Source organism: Pelophylax lessonae, assembly GCF_965119305.1.
Source record: "Pelophylax lessonae genome assembly, chromosome: 2".
Classification (NCBI taxonomy): domain Eukaryota; kingdom Metazoa; phylum Chordata; class Amphibia; order Anura; family Ranidae; genus Pelophylax; species Pelophylax lessonae.
In genome coordinates this window covers 554,511,792-554,530,250 of record NC_138769.1, presented here as the reverse complement: position 1 = coordinate 554,530,250, position 18,459 = coordinate 554,511,792, and the positions used below count along the sequence as shown (strand labels likewise).

Sequence of the window (18,459 nt, the reverse complement as noted above, 5' to 3'; positions counted from 1 at the left end):
GACCCAGCCGCCGAACTTGGAAGCTATAATTAGCTGTTGTCATCAATAAATACAGTCTTAATCATAATTTGCATTTTTATTCTCGTGGGTGATTGTGTAGGCGGGGCCCCAGAGCACTGCATTTCCCAGGGCCCTTTAATGCTCTTAAGATGGCACTGCCATTAACGATTACAATCTCGGCCGGTATCTGATGAACTGGCCGAAATTGGAACCGTGTGTGGCCGGCCTTACTCACATTTTGCTGGCATGGTCTACTACTCTCACCATCATCAGAAAGCCCACCCTGAACAATAACGTGCAGCCAATGCTGAAGTGAACATATGCAAACATGAAGTTGCTAAGAAATGCGGCAGCACTGCAAAAAAGGGAGAAAATAGTAGTTTTGTAAAAAAAAAAAACAATTTATGAGCTTTAGCTAGTATGAAGAGTATACCTTTATAAACCAGTAGAATACCACTCCAAGTCCTGGTGCAGAACTAAGTATGTAGCCAAGTCTTCAATATTCATTTAAAGGCTATATCCTTCATTTATAGTTTGAGTTTAGTGCATTGCATTTTATTAACTAAAAATGAAGTAAGAAATCCAACATGTATCGACTTGGGTATCGACTTGTCTATACATGGATCAAATCTTGGCCAGTCCCTGTTGAACTAGCCAAATTTTGATTCATGTATTAATCAACTTAAGGCATTATGCACGCAAAACTCTAAACTCTCCTAGAAGCCTTCCTCCTTGCAGCAGCGATTTGGCAAAAAGAAGTCCGACGCACATTTTGCCACATTTAACCGCATCAAGCGTTTGGACATCAATTCATTACATTGGCCAGAATACTGTTTTCTGACCACTTAAATGAATTAACGCTCTTTGTAACAAGGGAAATGACCCCTGTTCAAAAGTGTTCATAACTTTAGTTCCTATTTTTTTTTTATTTGTTTTTCATAAGCAAAGAATCACATTTTTAAAAAAATTTTATACAAAAAAAGCAAGACATAAATCCCCAAGCTCTCCCCCCTTCCTCATTCCCATCTCTTCCTCCTTTCACCTTTTCTTGAACCACCATTCTTTCCTACTACATTTTACTGGGCTATATTTCCCAAATCTCTATGTATTTCCTCGTTTTCTTAAACATTTCCCATCTTTTCCAGATAATAGAGAATCTCTTTATTTGGCCCTCTCTGCTGCTACATGGATGTTCCATTTTATATATGTACTCAATTCTATTTAACCAGTCCCTCGGCGTAGGGCTCTCGGGGTTACATAGTTACATAGTAGTTGAGGTTGAATAAAGACAATAGTCCATCCAGTTCAACCTGTGTAGGTGTGTGTGGCTGTAATCATCTCACATTGCCCTGAATGTTCTGATCCTTGAGATGTACGTCTAAGAGTCTTTTGAAAGCCACCATACTTCCCGCAGAAACCACCTCTTGTGGTAGAGAATTCCACAATCTAACCACAATCTAACAGTAAAGAACCCACCATTTTTTTGGGATTGTCGATTTTGCTGCATTTATCAAATGTGGTACTATTGTGTTCTTATATTGTTTCATTGGGCTGTTTGTATTGTGGAATAAACAGAGCCACGGGTCATCAGCGATCCCTGTTTCCCCAATTTCCCCTATATATTGCCGTACCTTCAGCCACTAAACTCTTATTTTTAGACATACCCACCAATTATGTGCCATGGTGCCCTTTAAAGCGGAGTTCCACCCAGGGGATACTTTTTTTTAATAAAAATACCCCCGGGACAGTCAGGGCTAGTGCATTCCACAATGGCTAGCCTCTGATCTGTCCCAGGTTGCACTTACCTTTTAGGAGAAATACTTACCTTGAAAAAGTATTCTCCAGCGCTGCCATCTCAGGTGTGAGCAGCTTGAAGCCAGCGCGATCCTCTTCGGCGTCCTCTTCCTTCTTCTTCGGTCCCACGATGCACTGCACCGACCCGTCACTTCCGGTGCGCGCGCGTCATCCCTCCACAGCTTCTGGGCATGCGCACCGGAACTGACGTTGGGGCCGGTGCAGGCACATTGATTCCTGGGAGCGATGACGTTCAGCTCCCAGGAATCATTGCAAAAGCCAGGAAGTGACGAATCGCTGTGGCCGCCGAGGGGAGGAAGAAGGAAGTAAGGTAAGTATATTTTCTCTACAAGGTAAGTAAAAAAAAAAAAAAAAAATTGCGATTATCAATTTGTTTTTCAGGTGACCCGGAGCGAGAAGATGGAAGTAAGTGTAAATTTAGGGTGGAACTCCACTTTAAGTTACAACCCCTCCAGCATAGTATAGAATTCTCTGAGTTATATTTCTGAACTTTAACTGGGCCTGGCCAAACATTTGTAGTTAATTTCTATTGTATTAATATCTCTGGCCAGGCCAAATACGACTCTCAGTACTTTATTCCGCTGTTGCTCTTTCAGTCGTGTTCCCAATTCCTTTTCCCATCCTAGAATGAATGGCGGTATTCCCAGTTCCGCACTTTCTGTAAGAATTTTATAAATCCGCGATACATTATGTTTCGTCACCTTCTTAGAATTACATAAACGTTCAAAAAGAGAATAATCCTCCTCCGACCTAATTTACATACGTCAAGTGTTTTCTTCTACCCAAACTCTGCTGCTCTTGGACACACTTTTCCTGTCTCTAAACTCTCCTGTCACTAAACACTGTTTAAAGTCAATGCGTGCATGGACATATAGCCTAGCATGGGGCGTTTAGAGGCAGGGAAAAAAAAACACCCAACGCCCCAAGGAGCAGCTGTAAAAATGGCCATTGTGCATGAAGCCTTACTCTTAGAATAACAAAGCTTTTGAATGAGATTCTACTGGTGTGTGTCTCAACCTGAAACAAAGGTGGATATACACTTTAATGGTGGCTATACGTGGAATCATTTTGTATAGAATTCTATTGTCCACCAAATTACTGTCCGGTAGAAAAATATGATCGGAAGATTGATCAGACGCCAATGCACTAAATAAAATGGTTGGATGTGATCTGATCCTATATTTGAAATTGACTGAAAACAAATTTGGAATAGCATATTACGAACCAACCAATCCATTCCAATCTTATGATGTGTACTCCTATATGACGTACTGTAATCTACAAATGAGTATTAAAAAGGTATCTACAGTGCATCCGGAAAGTATTTACAGCGCTTCACTTTTTCCACATTTTGTTATGTTACAGCCTTTATCCAAAATTGATTAAATTCATTATTTTCCTCACAATTCTACAAACAATACCCATAATGACAATGTGAAAGAAGTTTGTCTGAAATCTTTCCAGCTCCATCAGGTTGGAGGGGGAGCGTCGGTGGACAGCCATTTTCAGATCTCTCCAGAGATGTTCAATCGAGTTCAAGTCTGGGCTCTGGCTGGGCCACTCAGGGACATTCACAGATTTGTCCTATAGCCACTTCTTTGTTATCTTAGCTGTGTGCTTAGGGTCGTTGTCCTGTTGGAAGATGAACCTTCAACCCAGTCTGAGGTCCAGAGGCTCTGGAGCAGGTTTTCATCAAGGATGTCTATGTACATTGCTGCATTCATCTTTCCCTCGATCCTGACTAGTCTCCTAGTTCCTGCCGATGAAAAACATTCCCACAGCATGATGCTGCCACCACCATGCTTCACTGTAGGGATGGTATTGTTTCCTCCAGACATGACGCTTGCCATTCAGGCCAAAGAATTCAATCTTTGTTTCATCAGACCAGAGAATTTTGTTTCTCATGGTCTGAGAGTTCCTCAGGTGCCTTTTGGCAAACTCTAGGGGAGCTGTAGTGTGCATTTTACTGAGGAGTGGCTTCTGCCTGGCTAGTCTACAATACAGGCCTGATTTGTGGATGCTGGAGAGATGGTTCTTCTTCTGGAAGGTTCTCCTCCTCCTACTCTGTCGGAGTGACACCTCCCTGACTAAGGCCCTTCTCCCCCGATCGCTGAGTTTGGCCGGGCCGCCCGCTCTAGGAAGAATCCTGTTGGGTCCAAACTTCTTCCATTTATGGATGATGGAGGCCACTCAATTCTGCAGAAATGTTTCTGTACCCTTCCCCAGATCTGTGCCTTGATATAATCCTGCCTCGGAGGTCTACAAACAATCCCTTGGACTTCAGGGCCTGGTTTGTGCTCTGACGTGCACTGTTAACTGTGGGACCTTATATAGGATGCACTTAAGCTCAATTTTGAGTGCTATGGCAAAGGTTGTGAATATTTATGTACATGCATTTTTTTACTTTTTATTTTTAATAAAGTTGCAAACATTTCAAACATCTTTCACATTGTCATTATGGGATACTGTTTGTAGAATTTTGAGGAAAATAATGAATTTAATCCATTTTGGAATAAGGTTATAACATAACAAAATGTGGAAAAAGTGAAGCGCTGTGAATACTTTCTGGATGCACTGTATATAGTGATGTATATACTGTATACACCACTACTTCGTTTTTGGTACAAAGTAAGATTCATTTCAACTGTCATTCTAGTTTACCTTTTGTTGTATACAAAATATTTTTATATGTACAGATACATATTTTATGGTATTCACATTAGCACTTTATTAACAATAAAAACACTAAATACTGCTAAAATGTGTTAAATGCTGCTTAAAGTGATATTATACCATATCTTTATTTTCCATATTTTCCAAAAATTATCCAAACACACCATTATGTGTGAGCAAAATCCCCCCCCCCCTCAAAAAAAATAAATAAATAAATTGAGCTCTTATCTGCATGATTACCCCTAAGCATGAATACCCCATCCTCCCAGTACAAGTCTACCCCCCTGCTGAAATCCCTTCTCCATCCCCCTCCTCCCAGCACAAAATTTTGCCCCCACTATCCCCTAAATCCCCCCAGCACAAATGTGCCCCACCCAAAAAAAATTACCCCTCCTAGCACAAATCCTCTACCCCTCAAATTTTCCCATCAAGTACACATCCCCCCCCCCTCCAATTCCCCCACCTCTCCTCCTAGCACTAATACCACCTAATAATCCCTATTACCACAAATCCCCCCCCCAAAAAAAAATCCCCTCCTAGTTCAATTACCCTACCTCCCTCTATCATATCACTTCTTCCAACACAAACCCCCCAAATTCCACCTCATAGCAAAAATCCTCTTCTGCCATCTCTCCTTCCAACACAAACTCCCCTAAATCACCACTCCTAGAACAAACTCCAAATCCCCCCCCCCCCCCAGAACAATTCTTATCCCCTGCTGCCCCCCTCTCAACACAAATCCCCCCCCCCTCAATCTCCTCTTGGCACCCCCCACCCCACCTTATATGATACCACAGTGCCCAGGGCAGCTTCCCCTCCTGCCCACCCCATGTCCCAGCTCTGGTCCATAGTTCACGGTCCATCTTGGGAGCGAGCAAGAAAGCGTGGCTACATTCCTGCATACAATGGAGAACAAATATGTTTGCATGTTCTCCCTGTGCCTGCGTGGGTTTGCTCCAGGTACTCCAGTTTCCTCCCACACTCCAAAGACATGCTGCTAGGTTAATTGGCACCTGTCTAAATTGCCCCTAGTATGTGTATGTATGAATGTGAGTAAGGCACCTTAGATTGTGAGCTCCTTGAGACCAGGGACGGATTTGAATGTATAATATCTGTAAAGCGCTGCGTACAATAAATGGTGCTATAAAAGTACCTGTAATAAAAAAATTGAATAAAATAAACCAACCTCTAACTGGAAGTCAGATCAGAGCAACAAAAAAATTGAATTTGGAGGCTGTGAGCAATAGAATATACTTTTCAAGTAAGAATACATACTTAAATAGATTTTTCTTTCTTTTAAAACCAGTTTACTGTCACTTTAATGATCATATTAATCTATCTACTATGCAACGATTTTTCTTTCCAGACCTTGTAGAATAGTTTTGATGAAATCGATCGATTTTGCTCACAATCAATCAACGACACAGTGACACTAAAGGCAAATAGACTGTGCACTTTACAAAGTGCAGGTGCACTCTGCAAGTGCAATGGCTCCAGGACTTAGCAAATGAGGAAAGCTTAGCTTTGAAAGGAATACCCAATCACATGCAAGGAAAATGAAAAAAAAAAACAGCAATTTTGCTTGCACATGGTTGGATGATGGAAGTCAGCAGAGCTTCTGCTCATTTACTAAGCTTTGGAGCAACTGCTCTTACAGGGTGTAACTGCACTTTGCAAAGTGCACAGTCTATTTGCCTTTAGTAAATCAACCCCTATATGTCTTTTATATGGTTCATAGATTTATTTTATTATCTGATTCTGCATTAACTTCTTCCGGACCGCCTGCCGCAGATTTACTGCGGCAGGCAGCCCCTCCTGCGCAAATTGACGTAGCTGTACGTCGGTCGTGTGCCTACAGCTAGGGGGCGCTCCCACCCCCACTCAGCAGCGGGGACTCCGATGCACAGGGGCCGGCAGCTATGATTGCTGCTGGGCACCCGTGATCTCTCCCCACTGAGAGAGAAGAACGGGCAGCTGTTGTAAACACAGCTGACCGTTCTTCTCTCTGGAATGATCACAGAGTGCTCGTAATCCTTCTATATAGGATCACATGTCTCTATGGTCATTTCACAAGCCCATCCCCCATACAGTTAGAAACACTCCCCTAGGCTTATATTTAACCCCCCTTGATCACCCACTGTGTTAACCCCTTCCCTGCCAGTGTCATTATTACAGTAAAAGTGCATATTTTTAGCACTGATTACTGTAGTAATGTCACTGGTACCCCCAAAGGTGTCAAAAATGTCAGTTAGGAGTCCAAGCTGACCACCGCAATGCCGCAGTCCCGCTAAAAATTTCAGATCGCCGCCATTACTAGTAAAAAAAAAAAATGACATAAATCTTTCCCGTAGTTAGTAGATTATTGCGATTTTTTTTTTTTTTTTTACCAAAAATATGTAGCAGAAAACAAATTGGCCTAAAATGTTAAAAAAAATTAGATTTTTAATTTTTTTTTTTTTTTGGGAATGTTATATAGCAGAATGTGAAAAAATAAATTTTGTGGGTTCTGGGTATAATATTGCTCTAAAGTGATTCTTTAGATGGAATGAAAACCTAAAAATAAAGTCTACTGGTAAAGAAAACACTTATGGAGGCTTAAAAATGTGATCTGTTTAACCACTTCTGGACCAGAAGTTTTTACCCCGTTAATAGCCAGGCCATTTTTTGCGATTCGGCACTGTTTTATTTTAACGGACAATTGCGCGGTCGTGCGACACTGTAGCTAAATAAAATTGATGTCCTTTTTTCCCCACAAATAGAGCTTTCTTTTGGTGATATTTGATCACCTGTGCAATTTTTATTTTTTGCGCTATAACCAAAAAAAGGGCGACAATTCTGAAAAAAATATATATTTTTTTGCAGTTTACCAATCATTAAATGTAGGGTTTCTCAGCCAGGATTCCTCCTGAGGTTGCTAGGGGTTTCCTGGAGCAATGGGCAATTTCTGCTTCTCAGATAATTTCCCAATGACACCAATGTTCCTTCCAGCTATCTGTAAGGAGGTAAGTCTTCACAATGATGACAAGAGTAAGGAGCATTCTTCCCACCGACTGTCACACTGATGTGTCATGAGTTGTAGATTTTTCATTTTTTGCAGGGGCTCCCCGAGACCAGAAATTTATTTTATGGGTTCCTCTGTGTTGAAAAGGTTGAGAAAAGCTGGCTTAATGTGTTGGCTGCATTCGATTTCTTATTTCCCCCTCTGTTTTCACTGGGTGATCTGGTCTGTAACATGCCTCCTATATTAGAGTGCCTCCACTCTGGATGAAGGAGCACAGGGGGGACATTTGGACAGCAGCATTGTCAGTCTGGAGGTAGGGGAGTTTTGGATGTATTAGCAGAGTTAGATACACTAACAAATGGAAGCCAAACTCCAGCTAAAAGTTTCTAATCAGTTACCCCCATGGGTGCTCAACCTGTGGCCCTCCAGTTGTTGTGAAGCTACAAGTCCCATCATGCCTCTGCCTTTGGGAGTCATGCTTGTAACTGTCAGTGGCTTGCAAAGCCTTATATAGGATCTGTAGTTCCGCAACAGCTGTAGGGCCACAGGTAGAGCACCCATGACAGTTGTGGGATAAAACCCCTTGTCAGTGGTAAATGGTTTGTCTCATCTCTGTGACTGATACATTCTGCTGGACAGCTTGTTCTTTTGGAAAACACTGATTGGCTGGATCATCAGATGAAGATAAAAGAATGAAAGCCTAAAAAAGAAAACAGATGCAGCCATCACGTTTAATAATTGGTAAACTGCAATTTATTAATCTGCAGTCATGTGCAGGGCTCTCTCATTCCTCCTGTATTCAATTGTATTATACTGTATTCCCTGATATTGTAAAGCGCAGTGCAAACTGTTGGCGCTATGTAAATCCTGTATAATAATAATGTGTATATCCCAGATTTGTGGAAATGATGGGACAGTTGCCCGGGTGTCATATCTGTGCTGTGTACATCTTGTGTAATCTTTTAGTTGAGCTGTCTCCTTGTGCTGATCTCCTTCTCTGTATCTCCCATTCACAAACACATTTATCAGTGATGTAAATAAATCTCTGTGATCGGTGAGATCGGCCCGTCCACCTCTGCAGACATTCCATGACAATGCACATCGCACACATGGCTCTCCCAGGGACTCTGCCCTGCAGGCTATCACTCTTCCGGGCATGGAACACAGGGGCGGGGCGTGTCCCTGGCACAGCCGCTTATTGGCCCGGGGCCCTGAGTTCTCGGCTTGTGATTGGCTCAGCGCGCGGTATATAGAAGGCAGCCTGTAGGCTCCGTTGTAGTCGTTGCTGTGAGTGATTGGAGTGTGTTGTGTACGGAATAGAAGAAGAGTTTGCAGTGTTCTCAGTGTACGGACATCCCATCACTATGAAGGAGAGAAGGAACCCTCAGCCCGCTGTGGTCCGGTGCAAGTTGGTCCTGGTGGGGGAAGTGCACTGTGGGAAGACGGCGATGTTACAGGTTCTGGCCAAAGATTGTTACCCCGAGGTGAGTGACACAGCCGCATGGCCTTTCTATGGGCGGACCTTTAACCTTAGTGACCACATTCCTACAGCTGGGATTCCTGTGCGATGGCCTGTGACTTCTTCCCAGGAGATTCGGATGTATCGGTGATCTATTGTCATATATCAGTGTCTGATCCTACTGGGAACATTAGTGATCTATTGTCATATATCAGTGTCTAGGGACATTAGTGATCTATTGTCATATATCGGTGTCTGATCCTACTGGGGACATTAGTGACCCCCCACCCAGACTGATCCCAGGATATTAGTGATCTGTTGTCATATATCAGTGTCTGGGGACATTAGTGATCTGTTGTCATATATCAGTGTCTGGGGACATTAGTGATCTATTGTCATATATCAGTGTCTGGGGATATTAGTGATCTGTTGTCATATATCAGTGTCTGGGGACATTAGTGATCTGTTGTCATATATCAGTGTCTGGGGATATTAGTGATCTATTGTCATATATCAGTGTCTGGGGACATTAGTGATCTGTTGTCATATATCAGTGTCTGGGGATATTAGTGATCTGTTGTCATATATCAGTGTCTGGGGATATTAGTGAACTATTGTCATATATCAGTGTCTGGGGATATTGGGGACACTAGTGACCACCCCCCTACCCAGACTGATCCCAAGATATTAGTGATCTATTGTCATTTATCAGTGTCTGATCCCACTGGGGACACTAGTGACCCCCCCTACCCAGACTGATCCCACGATATTAGTGATCTGTTGTCATATATCGGTGTCTGATCCCACTGGGGACACTAGTGACCCCCCTGCCCAGCCTGATTCCAGGATATTAGTGCGCTATTGTCAAATATCAGTGTCTGATCCTACTGGGACACTAGTGACCCCCCCCCCCCCTACCCAGACTGATCCCAGGATATTAGTGCTCTATTGTTATATATCAGTGTCTGATCCCACTGGGGACACTAGTGACCCCCCCCCTACCCAGACTGATCCCACGATATTAGTGATCTGTTGTCATATATCAGTGTCTGATTCCCCCCCCCCCCCAGACTGATCCTAAGATATTAGTGATATTAGTGATCTGTTGTCATATATCATCAGTGTCTGATCCTACTTTGGACACTACTGATCCCCCCCCCCCCCCGCCCAGACTGATCCCAAGATATTAGTGATCGGTTGTCATATATCAGTGTCTGATCCCACTGGGGACACTGGTGACCCCCCCCCCCCCCTGCTCAGCCTGATTCCAGGATATTAGTGATCTATTGTCATACATCAGTGTCTGATCCCACTGGGGATGGGACACTGGTGACCCCCTCCCCCCCTTTAACCTGGTTTCAGGATATTAAGAATCTATTGTCATATATCAGTGTCTGATCCCACTGGGGACACTACTGATCCCACCCCCCCTGCCGAGACTGATCTCAGGTTTTTAGTGATCTATTTGGGTGTATCAGTGTTTGATCCCTGGATATTAGTGATTTATTTGGGTGTATCAGTGGCTGATCACCCTTGCCCAGCATGATCCTTTGATGCTGATCTGTTGCAGTACCTGTTCCCAGATGGGAGACCACTGAGCCCCCACTTAGTGCAATCCCAGGATATTACTGATGTCTTGGGGTCTATATGTTTCTGTTCCCCCGGGGATAACCATTGATCCCCTTACCCTCTTTAGCCTGATCCCTGGATATTGGTGATCTATTGTAGTGTATCAGTGTCTGATCCTCCTACCCAGACTGATCCCTGGATATTAGTGATGTACTTGGGTGTATCAGTGTCTGGTACCCCTTCACGCATGATCCTTGGATTACAGATCAATTGCAGTGCCTAATCCCCTCCTTGCCCAGTATGATCCCAGGATATTAGTGATCTGCTGGGATGTTTCAGTGTCTGACTCTCCCCTTCCTGCTCAGCATGTTTCCAAGATATTGATGATCTATTGCAGAGGAACACCCCTGATCTCCTTGGACTGGCACCAACTGCCATGGCATCCTGTACAGAGCACATTAAACACTATTACCCTGGGCACTGCAAAGGAAGCATTAGTGCTCTATCCGCATTTATTATATATAAAGGAATTGATTTATATCCCAGCATGATCAAGTGCACAAAGAAGTGTCACATGGTCTACGATAGGTACATAGAATATATCAGACTATAGTGGGAACTTAGCTGAAACTGGTTAAACATATTAAAGAGAAATATATATAGCTATATTTTACCTAAACTGTTCACTGTATAATTGTATGTATTTTTTGTTCAATGTTAATGTAGAATATTAAGGTATTCGTTTACAGCAAGGGTGTGAAAGTAAATGATTGTTTTCCTTATTGTTAGGTTTAGCCAATCTAGAATTGATCTAAATTTTTAGGCTTGTTCTGGGTTTTTTTTTTTTTTTTTTTGTTATAGATAGGGATTTTATTTTATTGTACTGCATTCTAGTGGTTTATAGCCTTGTTGCATTGTTCACCCGTCCTTAGGAATGTTTGCAGAGATCTGTAGATAGTCTCAAGGCAGAATATTATTAGCTGCATTCTAGGTGGGACACCATTGTAGTTGAGCAGTATAGCATTGTGTATGATATTGTTGGCTGTACTAAGACTGTGGGTTCTTCTTCTTTCCTTAGTCTGACTCTGATTTTTCTCCTTTGTCTTGCCTGTCTGGATTGTCTTATTGTGTGGTGCATTTGCCTTGCGTATCGATATCTGTATGTTGCAGTGGTGCCATCGAGACACGTGTGCTTGCGTTGGCTGCAGTGGTGTCAGTGAGCCGTGTTGCCCGCAGTTCCACTGTGTGTTGCGTAGGTGTCAGCCCCCCCTGTGCTTGTGTTGGCTATAATAATTGTCCTAGCAATGTAATGTTGCATTAAAGCATCTGTTGGCTGCCGTGTTGTCTTAAGCTATATATGTATGTCTCTTGTTTCTAGACCTATGTACCTACAGTGTTTGAAAACTACACAGCTAGCCTGGAGACAGAAGAACACCGTGTGGAGCTCAGCCTATGGGACACATCAGGTATGGATTTTGGAAGGATCAATAAGACCTCTTGTGATAAACTTCAATAAAACTGCTGACTTTGCAACTAAATACAACCTTCTCCTGAAAATTGCCATTCAAGAGATCCTGTCTAATAACCATTTGCTCATTCAGGAGGGAGGGCTGCTGGAGAATTTCTTTTGTGCTGCATTCTGGATGGAAAGAAACAATAGGTGTTCCTATAATAATGCAGGTATATGGGTGCAAAGACCTTGGTACTACATCTGACCTGTAGGTTGGTCCAAAATGTTGAAGATTGAATCAGCAGATCCATACAGTCACATGGATTTTGGTTATGGTCACTTTGTTGCAGCTTGAGACATTTATTTCAAGGGTCTCTGCTAGACAGTTAAAGGAGTTGTAAAGTCAGAAGTTTTTTATCTTAATGCATTCTATAGATTAAAATTATTATTGTTATTATTATTATTATAATACAGGATTTATTTATCGCCAACAGTTTGCTCAGCGCTTTACAATATGAGGGAAGACCATACAATTTAATACAGAAGGAATTAGAGGGCCCTGCTTGTTAGAGCTTACAATCTAGAAGGGACCTTCTGGGTGTAGCAGCGTCCCCAGTACCCCCTAATACTTACCTGAGCCCCACTACTCTCCAGCGATGTCCACAAGTCCCTCAGCTGCCGGGGACTCTCCCTCCTGATTGGCTGAGACACAGCTGCGGTGCCATTGGCTCCCACGGCTGTCAATCCAACTCAGTTAGCCAATCAGGAGAGAGGGGGGGTGAGACCGAATGGCAGCTCTGTGTCTGAATGGACATGGGGAGCCTCAGCTCAAGTGCCCCCATAGCAAGCTGCTTGCTGTGGGGGCACTCAATAGGAGGGAGGGGCCAGGAGCAGCAACGAGGGACCCGAGAAGAGGAGGATCCGGGCTGCTCTGTGCAAAAACCAGCTGCACAGGGGAGGGAAGTATGACATGTTTATTTAAAAAAATAAATAAATGAGACTTTACAATCACTTTAAGACCACATGCACGGTGCTACGACTTGGACCGCGACTTGTCAGCCTGACAAGTCGTGGTCCTCACGCTCCCACTGTGTAGTACCGGAGCCGTTCTAATATGAGCGACACAAGTCGCTCCGACTTAGAAAAAGGGTCCTGTACTACTTCGGGGTGACCTGGAGGTGACTTGCATTGACTTCCATTATGTGAAGTCCGTGCAAGTCACGCTGCACGCGACTTCACAGGTTGCCCCCTAAGTCGGAGTGACCTAATGTGAACGGAGACTAAGAAAAGTGGCAGGCCGAGGCTGGCTTTCTGGCAACTCTGGCCAAGTCATAAGGGTGGGAGTCTCATTGAAATACTTTGACTTTTCATAAAATAGAGCCATTCACTGGCACATGCCTTTTATTATTATTATTTTACCTATGGAAGTAAGGTAAAACTTTTAAAAGGCCATCTAACCCCACCGTCATCAATCTGTTTTGAGTGCAATGGAAAGTAATTGTATTGGTTCCTATTCAGATCTGTTGGCTCCAAAGCTAGTCAAGCGGTCGACTCCTTCCTTCCCTTGACCTGGACCACATCCATTCGGTATCTGGGAGTCAATATCACTTCTAGTGTATCAGACTTTACTAAGTTAAACCTCTATCCCCAGTTAACCATTCTTAAAACTAGATTGAAGGCCTGGAACAATCTGCTGTATCACTTATTGGAAGAATGAATCTTCTAAAAATGGTTCCTATTCTGATGTTTTGTACTTCACTTTGTAAAATAGCCAAGCAAAGAGTAGTACTGCTGTCTGCAGGCTTCAATGAACCATATTGGCATAAAGCTGAGGCTGAACTTAACAAAGGGACTAAGCGCTTATAAATATTAATGCCTATCAAACTTTAGTCCCACACACAAGTTTGGGCTGGACTGTGGTACAGGACTTATCGTGTTATGATTATGGGGTATGATGAAATTATTAGCCCGTATTGATTTTAAAGTGTATATCTGTCCTGTCCAGGGCCAGTAAGCCTTAAACACTAGCCATATTGAGTATCTAAGTTTTGCAGCTTAAGTAGGCATACCGTCAGAATCCCAAGATATGTCACCTTTCCTCAATCATCTTTCAGGACAGCAAGCCTTGTTCAGGTTACAGTCTAGGAAAATTCCTTGAAATACCATTATTGGTAAGATTAACAGAAAATTTTCCGAATCATCTATACAGCAACCTGAAGTAGGATTAGAGCTGGTACACAAGGGCCGAATATTGGCCGGTGCAACAGAAACCGGCCAACATTTGGCACGTGTGTACAGAGCCTGTTTGACAGAAGCTGGCCTAATGGCCGGCTTCTGTTAAATGGGCAGGCTGGAAAAACAGCAGCGGATCGGCATCCGATCAGAACTCGCAGCCGGTGGCTGCGAACGCTGACCAGTCTGTTCTGGCAGTTGGGGGGGGGGGGGGCAGTTTCCTTTTGTTTTACATAGTATAGTTAGAACAGCATGCTCCTCCTTTTTTTTTTTTTTTTCGTTAAGCCCACTGGGTTGAATGAGAACCTATCATTGTGTACCAGGCTTTACTGTCCTGGAAGATTCCTAGAAATAGTTACCGGTAAGCCTAACTGGGGATGTAATATATTTATTTATATTGTATACTTCATTGAAATTCCTAGATCTTCCCTGTGTGAGGCCCATGTCCTCTAAAATTGGTCATTTTTAACTAGTGTGCTTCTGTGAGATTCCTAGATAGGAAGTCGGTTGTAAATATTAGGATAACTTAAAATGAAATCTTTCACTTTTCTCAAAGTAGCCGTTGTCCAATCCCAGGTCTCTTTCACAGGGATTGCATTTTCTATATGAATCGCATGCACTGCTTTACTTTATGGTACAGTATTGGAATATAGCATAGACTAGACTCCACTCAGTCTGTTAAGTTTACTAACTGACATACAATGGGCTAGGCCTATTACTTATATATATATATATATATATATATATATATATATATATATATATATATATATATATATCTTCCCAGACCACATTTTTATATATATATATATATATATATATATATATATATATATATATATATATATATATATTAGTATAATATAGTGCAGAACTAGGCATCTACGTACAAGGTTTCAAAAGATGTTGTCTAATGAGGACTGCGTGATCTGTATATATATAAAATGTGGTCTGGGAAGACTATATATATATATATATATATATATATATATATATATATATATATATATATATATATATATATATATATATATATATATATATATATATATATATATATATATATTATATTATATTTTTTTTTGTCTTCCCAGACCACATTTTATATATACAGATCACGCAGTCCTCATTAGACAACATCTTTTGAAACCTTGTACGTAGATGCCTAGTTCTGCACTGAATCTATTCATAGCCCAGTGGTGTTCAGCCATTCCTGTGACTGTAGTCTTATTCTGCAGCCCCTAAACTGATCGCCAGGTATGCTAATACAGTAATGTAATTCTGGTAGCCCATCCACACTTTGACTTTATAGAATAGCACTAATATATTTCATGTTTAAAGGATGTAAATTAATACATTTAGTGTTAATGACCATTTCACTCAAATCCCAAATTAAATTATTGAAAGAGCTTTATGAGTTCTATTGTTAAGGGAAGACATCTGCGATTAAACAATTGCCTTTCTGCACTCACCGAGCCCTGCTGATGAATCCATTTGAAGCATCTCAGTCCCAAATTGCTGATCATGTAAGACAATAGGATGAACTAGCTACGCATGCAGAATGTGAAATAGCAAACATGCTGCATTAATATTAAGGCATTACTTGTAAAGGCCTGTAATTGGGTTTAAATGGCCATTTTAAAACAGTTACTGTCCTTTTCTTTGTAAGGAGGGTTTGGCCCAGGCATGTTGGCAATCTTGTAGAAGTATTCTATCCTTTCCTAGCCCTGCATTATATGTGCTGTTCATATGCAAACCTTTCAGCACAGTTAGAGACAGAGGGGTGGGAAAATGCTGTTAGACAATTGTAGGTTGGGGATAAACTGAAGCTTTTTAACATTCCTCTTCAATTGTTTTAATAACAGAAGAAGAAAAGTTGTAATGAAAGGTTTATTGTGTTTCCTGCTGGGTGCTGTTTAGCTGGTCTTTCAGGCCTGAAACTGCCCTAAGGGAGAAGTGAGATGAGACATCGGTGGTCAACACCTAAAACAGATTTCCACCCTTAAAAGGGACTTGTTGTTCCAACCGTTAATTAGCAGTGTAAATATCTCATTCCTTTCTCAAAGCTGCTTTTAAAACACAAATCTAATTACTCTTTAGTCCCGCATCCTGTTTTATGGCCCACCGGTAGATGTCCAATGATTTCATGTTTTTCCAGTTTAGAAATTCCTTTCTTTTCTGAGAAAGCTGAAAACATGAACTATCCAAACTTTACCACAAGAATAAGGAGCTTTTTTTTTTTTTTTTTTTTAGCTATGTGACTCTTATTTTTAAATGTTGACTTAGCTAGAAAATAACTGTCACTTTTTCTTTAAATAATAGATCTGTATCCTGGTGTTTTTTACCTTTTTATGAATTGAGCTTTATGACATTTAGTGCCGGTTCACACTATTGCGATGCGGGAGCACTGCGAATATACAGCGTATTCCCGCATCGCATCCGCACCCCTGGCAGTTCACACTGCCATATGCAATACGCTGGGGGGTGTCAATTCAAAGTTAACGACCCCCCCCCAGATCAAATCGCATATCGCAGTGCGATCTGACAGTTCGCACAGAATCGGATCACACTAGTGTGAACCACCATGCGATCCAATTCCGCTGCGGACCAAAAAAAGGGTCCTGTGCGTGTTCACTGCGACTGCGGTGCCAATTCAGCCATACAAACTGTATGGCTGAATTTGCATCGGCACAGACATCGCATGTGATTTTAGGAGCAGTATGCTCATATGCGATGATCATATGATCATATGTATGATCATGTATGATATGTATGATCATCGCATAGTATGATCATATGCGATGTCTTTGATCGCAATAGTGTGAACCAGCACTAAGGCTAAAGGTTTTTACTTTTAATGCATCCTCTGCATTTAAGGTAAAATATTTTTCATGTTCAGCCTACATAATTCACTATTACTTTTCATTAGTCACAAGCACATGTGATATAAATTTAGTTAGTATAAAAATGTTATAAAATAAAAATGTAATAAAATAACTAAAATTAAAATAAAATAATAAAATTTAATAAAATAAAAACGTAGTTTAATAAAATCTAATTTTTCAGATTTTTTTTTTTTTTCCCATCATTCTCTGGGAACCTCCTGATATCATGATTCACTGGACCTTATTTCTGAAATAAGACCTTCCATTACTGCAACCCATAAGATTCAGTACTGAAAATGCCAGTCTGATAAATGTGGGACATCTCTTTTTCAGACACCGATTAAGAATTCCCAATTTTTGATGATTCTTTTAGATAGGTGGAATATTTGAACTGCCCCTCCGGCATGACTATTCATACCTATGCATTAACAAGGCCACAGAGAAAGTATTTGATTCATATATCTGGCCAAACCTGCACACATGCATGCATTTGAAGTATGTGTCCCACCAATGGTCCTATAATACCCACACTTTCTCTGGCTGTTCAAGAATGGCTTACTTGTGTTGAATTGAACAGCCCACCAAGATCTTTGGGGGCATGTCTGTCTGTTAAAGCTGAACTCTAGGGAAGACCTGATAAAGATCTGTAGTCCATAATATGCTATAATTGTATTTATTTTTTAATATATAAATGCCTGAATTTTATTTGGTATCCGCCTCTTATAGTCCCTGTACAGCATAGTTCAAATAGGGAGAGGTATAAGCAACATAAGGAGCCAATCGGGTATGCTGCGGTGCACATGTGCTAACATGCAACTTGCTAGAAAGGAGGAAAGCAGTTAAAGATGGGCTCAGCAGTCTGCTGCTTCTCCATTCACTGTCCAGTCACAGGCTCAGGGGAATGAGGGACAAGGCCTGTAAGTGTCAACCGCAGCAGAGAAAAAGCAGGTCCCCTGCCCTGCCCAATAGGGCTGTGCTGTGTAGTAGAGCTGTGTAAATCTCAGAATTGGACAGACAGAAATATAAATTATTTGGCAGGCACAACAAGCTCCATATACTGTGTGGTTATCTTTTGCATTTAGTCATTTACCTGTTCATGCTTTATTTAAGCTCCCTTCTTATCCATGATACTTTAATGATTGCTTAGACCTAAAGTTAGGCACATGTCTCATTCTGTCACATCCTAAAAATAAGAGGATTATTCCTCATTTCAGGACAGAGGGTGGGGCCGTGTAAATCCTTCCTTTACATCTCATAGCCAGATACACATCCAGAACCACTGGTGTATAGTGCAGATATAGCCTAATGCTATAGAGACATTGGTTTCCAAATGGTATAGAGCCGTTTCAGTCTATCTGGCCCCATCTTCACTCCA

The 18,459-nt window shown here is 41.7% G+C and overlaps 1 protein-coding gene across 1 annotated transcript in view; it reads left to right on the top strand.

The window, feature by feature from the left end:
- The first annotated feature begins 8,755 nt into the window (after positions 1-8,755).
- Positions 8,756-18,459, top strand: part of RND1 (Rho family GTPase 1) — a 17,641-nt gene continuing 7,937 nt past the window's right edge. Inside the window, exons 1-2 of the mRNA XM_082245105.1 lie at positions 8,756-8,973; positions 11,896-11,983. Of these exons, the coding sequence (XP_082101231.1) occupies positions 8,854-8,973; positions 11,896-11,983 (208 nt within the window). The 5' untranslated portion in view covers positions 8,756-8,853. The remainder of the gene's footprint in view (positions 8,974-11,895; positions 11,984-18,459) is intronic.